Genomic DNA, 8369 nt, shown 5'->3' with positions numbered 1-8369 from the left:
CAATAAAACAACAATACACACGTCATCAAAAAATAATACATATCAACATGAGCAATGTCAGAGTCCGGAATATAAATATATACACTGAGTGTACAAAACGTTAGGACCAAACAAATACAGGCACACACTTACAAAAACATACAGGTGTTTTTTAAACACAGACGCACACAACCTTATTGCAGGATAATGCAGTGCAGGAAATGTACAACTTTTTTTTAGGTTTCAAAAGGATTCTGAAGTCTGTAATTTCCACTTTGAAATGTCCAACTTGATTAGTCTATCTCGCTCTGTCTTTACAGTGTGTATGTGATGTGAGGGTCTATCTCTCTCTGTCTTTACAGTGTGTATGTGATGTGAGGGTCTATCTCTGTCTTTACAGTGTGTATGTGATGTGAGGGTCTATCTCTCTCTGTCTTTACAGTGTGTATGTGTTGTGAGGGTCTATCTCTCTCTGTCTTTACAGTGTGTATGTGATGTGAAGGTCTATCTCTCTCTCTCTTTACAGTGTGTATGTGATGTGAGGGTCTATCTCTCTCTGTCTTTACAGTGTGTATGTGATGTGAGGGTCCATCTCTCTGTCTTTACAGTGTGTATGTGATGTGAGGGTCTATCTCTCTCTGTCTTTACAGTGTGTATGTGATGTGAGGGTCTTTCTCTCTCTGTCTTTACAGTGTGTATGTGATGTGAGGGTCTATCTCTCTCTGTCTTTACAGTGTGTATGTGATGTGAGGGTCTATCGCTCTCTGTCTTTACAGTGTGTATGTGATGTGAGGTTCCATCTCTCTGTCTCTCTACAGTGTGTATGTGATGTGAGGGTCTATCTCTCTCTGTCTTTACAGTGTGTATGTGATGTGAGGGTCTATCTCTCTCTGTCTTTACAGTGTGTATGTGATGTGAGGGTCTATCTCTCTCTGTCTTTACAGTGTGTATGTGATGTGAGGGTTTATCTCTCTCTCTCTTTACAGTGTGTATGTGATGTGAGGGTCTATCTCTCTCTCTGTCTTTACAGTGTGTATGTGATGTGAGGGTCTATCTCTCTCTGTCTTTACAGTGTGTATGTGATGTGAGGGTCTATCTCTCTCTGTCTTTACAGTGTGTATGTGATGTGAGGGTCTATCTCTCTCTGTCTTTACAGTGTGTATGTGATGTGAGGGTCTATCTCTCTCTGTCTTTACAGTGTGTATGTGATGTGAGGGTCTATCTCTCTCTGTCTTTACAGTGTGTATGTGATGTGAGGGTCCATCTCTCTGTCTTTACAGTGTGTATGTGATGTGAGGGTCTATCTCTCTCTGTCCATCTCTCTGTCTTTACAGTGTGTATGTGATGTGAGGGTCTATCTCTCTCTGTCTTTACAGTGTGTATGTGATGTGAGGGTCTATCTCTCTCTGTCTTTACAGTGTGTATGTGATGTGAGGGTCTATCTCTCTCTCTTTACAGTGTGTATGTGATGTGAGGGTCTATCTCTCTCTGTCTTTACAGTGTGTATGTGATGTGAGGGTCCATCTCTCTGTCTTTACAGTGTGTATGTGATGTGAGGGTCTATCTCTCTCTGTCTTTACAGTGTGTATGTGATGTGAGGGTCTATCTCTCTCTGTCTTTACAGTGTGTATGTGATGTGAGGGTCTATCTCTCTCTGTCTTTACAGTGTGTATGTGATGTGAGGGTTTATCTCTCTCTGTCTTTACAGTGTGTATGTGATGTGAGGGTCTATCTCTCTCTGTCTTTACAGTGTGTATGTGATGTGAGGGTCCATCTCTCTGTCTTTACAGTGTGTATGTGATGTGAGGGTCTATCTCTCTCTCAACCTACTTTCATGATACACTACATGACCAAAACTATGTGGACACCTGCTCCTCAAACATCTCATCTTGGTCCCCCTTTTGCTGCTATAGCAGCCTCCAGTCTTCTGGGAAGTCTTTCCACTAGATGTTGGAACATTGCTGCGGGGACTTGCTTCCATTCAGCCACAAGAGCATTAGTGAGGTCAGGCTCTGATGTTGGGCGATTCGGCCTGGCTCGCAGTCGGTGTTCCAATTCATCCAAAAGGTGCTGGATGGGTTTGAGGTCAGGGCTCTGTGCAGGCCAGTCAAGTTCTTCCACACCAATCTCGACAAAAAAACATTTCTGTATGGACCTCGCTTTGTGCATGGGGGCATTGTCATGCTGAAACAGTACAGGGCCTTCCCCAAACTGTTGCTAAAAAGTTGGGATCACAGAATGGTCTAGAATGTCATTCCCTTCACTGGAACTAAGGGGTCTGTAGCCCGAACAATGAAAAACAACCCCAGACCATTATTCCTCCTCCACCAAACTTTTCCACTGCTCCAGATTTCAATGGACCAAGCTTTACACCACTGCAGCCAACGCTTGGCATTGCGCATGGTGATCTTAGGCTTGTGTGCTGCTGCTCGGCCATGGAAACCCATTTCAGGAAGCTCCCGACAAACAGTTCTTGTGTTGCTTCTAGAGGCAGTTTGGAACTCGCTAGTGAGTGTTGCAACTGAGGACAGACGATTTTTGGGAGCGGTGTGGGTGTTTTACATTGGCACAGCAATCAGAAGGAAGGGTTAGGGCTTATTATTGATTCAAAAAAATATGTAGAATTGACCCTCCCCCAACCCTGTTAAGAGGAGCACAGGGCAGTTTCCCTTTTCTGACCCTGTTGCTGTGTGTGTGTGTGTGTGTGTGTGTGTGTGTGTGTGTGTGTGTGTGTGTGTGTGTGTGTGTGTGTGTGTGTGTGTGTGTGTGTGTGCGTGCGTGCGTGCGTGCGTGCGTGCGTGCGTGCGTGCGTGCGTGCGTGTGTAGAGGACATGCCTCCTGTGTGGGGTTATTATCTGGCTGAGTAAACGCACAGGGCCTCTTTTCCTCCTCTTCCTCATCCTCCTCCTCCTCCTCTTCCTCCTCCTCTTCATCCTCCTCCTCTTCCTCCTCCTCCTCTTCCTCCTCTTCCTCCTCCTCCTCCTCTTCATCCTCCTCCTCTTCCTCCTCTTCCTCCTCCTCCTCCTCTTCCTCCTCTTCTCCTCCTTCCTCCTCCTCTCTCCTCCTTCTCCTCCTCAGCTCTATCCTCCTCCTCTTCCTCATCCTCATCTTCCTCCTCCTCCTCTTCCTCCTCCTCCTCCTCCTCCTCCTCCTCAGCTCTATCCTCCTCCTCTTCCTCATCCTCATCTTCCTCCTCCTCCTCTTTCTCCTCCTCCTCTTCCTCATCCTCCTCTTCCTCCTCTTCCTCCTCCTCCTCCTCTTCCTCCTCTTCCTCCTCCTCTCTCCTCCTCCTCCTCCTCAGCTCTATCCTCTTCCTCATCCTCCTCTTCCTCCTCCTCCTCTTCCTCCTCCTCCTCCTCCTCTTCTCCTCCTCTTCCTCCTCCTCTCTCCTCCTCCTCCTCAGCTCTATCCTCCTCTAACTCTCATTTTCTTTTCCCCCACGTATCTCCTTTTACGGCCCCAACAAGGCCCGTATTCAAACACCCACCTCTCTCTTCAAACTTATTTTCTTCCCTCTCTTTTCTCCTCCCTCCTTTGAGGAGGAAGAGAGGGAGGGAGGGAGGAAGGGATGGAGGCAGGAGTGTTTTTGATTGTCTTTGAATTTGGCGACAGCCACGAAACTGGGTACAATCCCTTGATGTTGTTTAGGGTTAAAAGGGGAAGAGAATAACATGCTCTCTGGTGGCAGACACACAGGCAGACACACACACACACACACTCTCTCTCTTTTACCCAGACACACACCCAATGACCAGTGTGCCCCCAGTGAAGGGGGTTAGTTAAGTGGGGTGAAGGCTCTGCAGAGTGTGAAATGATGATACTGTGAGGAGACTGACAGAGACTGAGGTAGCTGTTAGTTACTTCAACATCTTCTAGAGGATCTCACTATGGTGATACAACAGTCTAGAGCAGGGGTTTCTAACTCATTCCATGGAGAGCCTAGTGTCTGCTGGTTTTAGTTTATTCCTTTCAATTAAGCCCTAGACAACCAGGGGAGGGCAGTTCTTTAGTAATTAGTAAGCTTAACTCATCAATCAAGTACAAGGGAGGAGCGAAAACCTGCAGACTCTCGGTCCTCTGTGGAATGAGTTTGACATGTGGTCTAGAGAGAGAGACACATCGAGACACCGTTGCCCTAGAGCACACAAAAAAACACGATACATACCTCGGCCTAAACATCAGCACCACAGGTAACTTCCACAAAGCTGTGAACGATCTGAGAGACAAGGCAAGAAGGGCATTCTATGCCATCAAAAGGAACATAAAATTTGACATACCAATTCATACCAAACCCATTGCCCTTCATGGTTGTGTGGTCAGAGGTCCGCCCACCAACCAATAATTCACAAAATGGGACAAACACCAAATATCTTCAATGTGCAACTTAAAACACCAAGTAATGCAGAATTAGGCCGATACCCACTAATTATCCAAATCCAGAAAAGAGCGGTTAAATTCTACAACCACCTAAATGGAAGCGATTTCCAAACAAATCCATCACCTACAGAGAGATGAACCTGGAGAAGAGTCCCCTAAGCAAGCTGGTCCTGGGGCTCTGTTCACAAACACAAACAGACCCCACAAAGCCCCAGGACAGCAACACTATTAGACCCAACCAAATCATGAGAAAACAGAAAGATAATTACTTGACACATTGAAAAGAATTTAAAAAACAGAACAGAGTAAACTAGAATGCTATTTGGACCTAAACAGAGAGTACACAGTGGCAGAATACCTGACCACTGTGACTGACCCAAACTTAAGGAAAGCTTTGACTATGTACAGACTCAGTGAGCATAGCCTTGCTATTGAGAAAGGCCTCAACCTGGCTCTCAAGAGAAGACAGGCTATGTGCTCACTGCCACAAAATGAGGTGGAAACTGAGCTGCACAGATCCACAAGAAAATATCAACCAGTGAAGAACAAACACCATTGTAAATACAACCCATATTTATGTTTATTTATTTTCCATGTTGTACTTTAACTATTTGCACATCGTTACAACACTGTATGAATTATATGACATTTGAAATGTCTTATTTTTTGGAACTTCTGTGAGTGTAACGTTTACTGTTCATTTGTATTGTTTATTTCACTTCTGTTTATTATCTACTTCACTTGCTTTGGCAATGTTAACATATGTTTGCCATGCCAATAACGACCACACACAACAAGCTCTCACAGTCCCACTGCAGAACCAGACGCTTGTCTGTAAACGTCAGATGTCGAAGGTTAAGTTTAGGCATTCATTCGGAATGGTTAAGTTGAGGGCTACATTTTGGGATAGGTATGGAGCCGCAGCTCACCCACACAACTCACATAACCCTTAACTTGAAAGGTGAACCTATGAATTGGATAATAATATTGGAGTTAAATTTAGTAAATGTGGTTGTCAGTGATGGTTCACTATACTATATATGGCTGAATTTTGCATTAATGTATTCAGCGCATTTCCAAGTATAAGACCTTTTTATAGCCAAGACCTGAAAATACCCTCACCTTCTAGAAACATCCACTCTGCTGAATCACTCCTTCAGAGCCCTGTGTAGCCTTCTACTGAAATGCTACTGTACTGCTACACAGTGTACACACCCTGATGTGGTCATACACTATGAATGGTAGCTGTTAGTCCTGTCTCTTTACTTGGAAAATGGGGGAGAGGAAGGAGGATGAGGGAGGGGGGAGAGGAGATGGAGGAGGAGGAGGAGGAGGGGGGAGATGAGATGATGAGGAGGGAGATGGAGGAGGAGGATGGGGAGAGGAGATTAAGGATGGGGGGAGGAGAGGGGGGTGAGGGAGGGGGGAGAGGAGATGGAGAGGAGGGAGATGGGAGAGCAGGAGGGGGAATGGAGAGGAGGGAGGGGGGAGGAGAGGAGGGATGGAGGAAGATGGGGGGAGAGGAGGGAGAACGGGAGGGAGAGGAGGGATGGGGAGAGGAGGAGGAGATGGGAGGGAGGTAATGTCTCTTGCTGAGTGAGTGGATTAGTGTGAGGTAGGAAGGAAGGGAGCCCTAATTAGATATGAGTGTTTAAACAGGAGCCATTATCTACTGTGGCCAGCACAGCGGGGGACGTTCACACACACACACACACACACTTATTCCCCAACACTGCTGCATAGGGGCCAGTAGAAATCAGCACTGTCAGTGCCTTCCTATTCCCCCTCTGTCAATAAGCCAATTGGATATTCCCTACACCTACATTCTAACACTCAGCACCAATCATACTGGACACACAGTCTCCTCCCACAAACTGTATTAAAGAGATCATCTAATAGTCAGATCCTTGTGTGATGAAACCTCAACCCATTGACTGACTACAGTACACACTAACTCAAGTATGCATTGAGGGCCTGTCTCTGAACATAGGAATGTGTGTGTGTGTGTGTGTGTGTGTGTGTGTGTGTGTGTGTGTGTGTGTGTGTGTGTGTGTGTGTGTGTGTGTGTGTGTGTGTGTGTGTGTGTGTGTGTGTGTGTGTGTGTGTGTATATGTTCGTATGGCCTAATATTAGTGTTTGTCTCTGTTGTTGACCCTCTTGTCCCCCTGCAGAGTCTCTGGACAAGTGGGAGCGTCTGACTGTAGCTGATTCTCTGGAGCCGGTCCAGTTTGAGGACGGGGAGAAGATCGTGGTACAGGGAGACCCCGGAGATGACTTCTTCATCATCACAGAGGTATAGCAGTGTGTGTGTTTGTGTGTACGCATGTCTTTTTCTGGTTGTCACTAGCTTCCACAGCCACAAAGTCATCAATATGGCTAAACCTCACCTATTTCTACAATGTATCTTCTTTAAAAAAATATATTTTTATTTATCATCCCCGGATTCCCACCGCAAACGGAACATTTTGTGCTCCTGGACTACAATATCCGGACCCACGACCGGTCCATCGATGTCACCGCATGAAGAGGAATAAACAGACTCACCCCATCGCGACGTCCCCCAAAGGCTAACTCTCTAGCCCTTGCTATCTCCTTGCTTGCAAATTCGGCCTGCTAACTGCTAGCTTGTTTAGCCCGGTCCGCTAACTGCTACCGTGTTTAGCACCTACTAACTGTTAGCTTGTTAGCACAGGCCTGCTAACCGTCTGAATCGCCGCGTCCCAAACACTCACTGAACCCATATTTACTTTCTATCCCTTTTCGATTTTTTATTTGTTTATACCTTCCGGTAACCTGCCTCACCCAATGTGATACGGAACCGCTATTATTTTTAATTTTTAGAACACACTCAAGAACCTCCAGAAGCTAACCAGCCAACTGGCTACAAGCTATTTAGTCATTGTTAGTTTTCTAACCTGGATAACACTCGCCAGTCCAGCTTCCCTGCCCCATCCACCGCTGCCCCTTGGACACTGATCACTTGGCTACATAGCTGATGCATGCTGGACTGTCCATTAATCACGGTAATCCATTCTGCTTGTTTATGTTTTATCTGTCGGCCCCAGCCGCACTCAGGCTCTGTGTGTAGTTAATCCGAGCCCCCCTCTGCCTAGTCAATCGCCATTCTACCTGCTGTTGTTGTGCTAGCTGATTAGCTGTTGTTGTCTCACCTACTGTTTTAGCTAGCTCTCCCAATTCAACACCTGTGATTACTGTATGCCTCGCTGTATGTCTCTCTCAAATGTCAATATGCCTTGTATACTGTTGTGCAGGTTAGTTATCATTGTTTTAGTTTACAATGGAGCCCCTAGTTCCACTCTTTATACCCCTGATACCTCCTTTGTCCCACCCCCCACACATGCGGTGACCTCACCCATTACAACCAGCATGTCCAGAGATACAACCTCTCTCATCATCACCCAGTGCCTGGGCTTACCTCCGCTGTACCCGCACCCCACCATACCCCTGTTTGCGCATTATGCCCTGAATATATTCTACCATGCCCAGAAACCTGCTCCTCTTATTCTCTGTCCCCAACGCCCTAGGCGACCAGTTTTGATAGCCTTCAGCCGCACCCTCACACTACTCCTTCTCTGTTCCGCGGGTGATGTGGAGGTAAACCCAGGCCCTGCATGTCCCCAGGCACCCTCATTTGTTGACTTCTGTGATCGAAAAAGCCTTGGTTTCATGCATGTCAACATCAGAAGCCTCCTCCCTAAGTTTGTCTTACTCACTGCTCTAGCACACTCTGCTAACCCTGATGTCCTTGTCGTGTCTGAATCCTGGCTCAGGAAGGCCACCAAAAATTCTGAGATTTCCATACCCAACTATAACATCTTCCGTCAAGATAGAACTGCCAAAGGGGGAGGAGTTGCAGTCTACTGCAGAGATAGCCTGCAAAGTAATGTCATACTTTCCAGGTCCATACCCAAACAGTTCGAACTACTAATTTTGAAAATGACTCTCTCCAGAAATAAGTCTCTCACTGTTGCCGCCTGCTACCGACCCCCCTC

The 8369-nt window shown here is 46.5% G+C and overlaps 1 protein-coding gene across 1 annotated transcript in view; it reads left to right on the top strand.

Moving 5' to 3' along the window:
- Positions 1-8369, top strand: part of LOC139402057 (cAMP-dependent protein kinase type I-beta regulatory subunit-like) — a gene marked incomplete at its 5' end in the record, with an annotated part of 30849 nt that overhangs the window by 749 nt on the left and 21731 nt on the right. The window contains one exon of the mRNA XM_071146120.1: positions 6528-6649. Coding sequence (XP_071002221.1) covers positions 6528-6649 — 122 coding nt within the window. The remainder of the gene's footprint in view (positions 1-6527; positions 6650-8369) is intronic.

This window comes from Oncorhynchus clarkii, unplaced genomic scaffold, assembly GCF_045791955.1.
Source record: "Oncorhynchus clarkii lewisi isolate Uvic-CL-2024 unplaced genomic scaffold, UVic_Ocla_1.0 unplaced_contig_566_pilon_pilon, whole genome shotgun sequence".
Taxonomy (NCBI): Eukaryota; Metazoa; Chordata; class Actinopteri; order Salmoniformes; family Salmonidae; genus Oncorhynchus; species Oncorhynchus clarkii.
The sequence above is the reverse complement of the archived record's forward strand: the minus strand, read 5'-3'. Positions and strand labels throughout refer to the sequence as shown.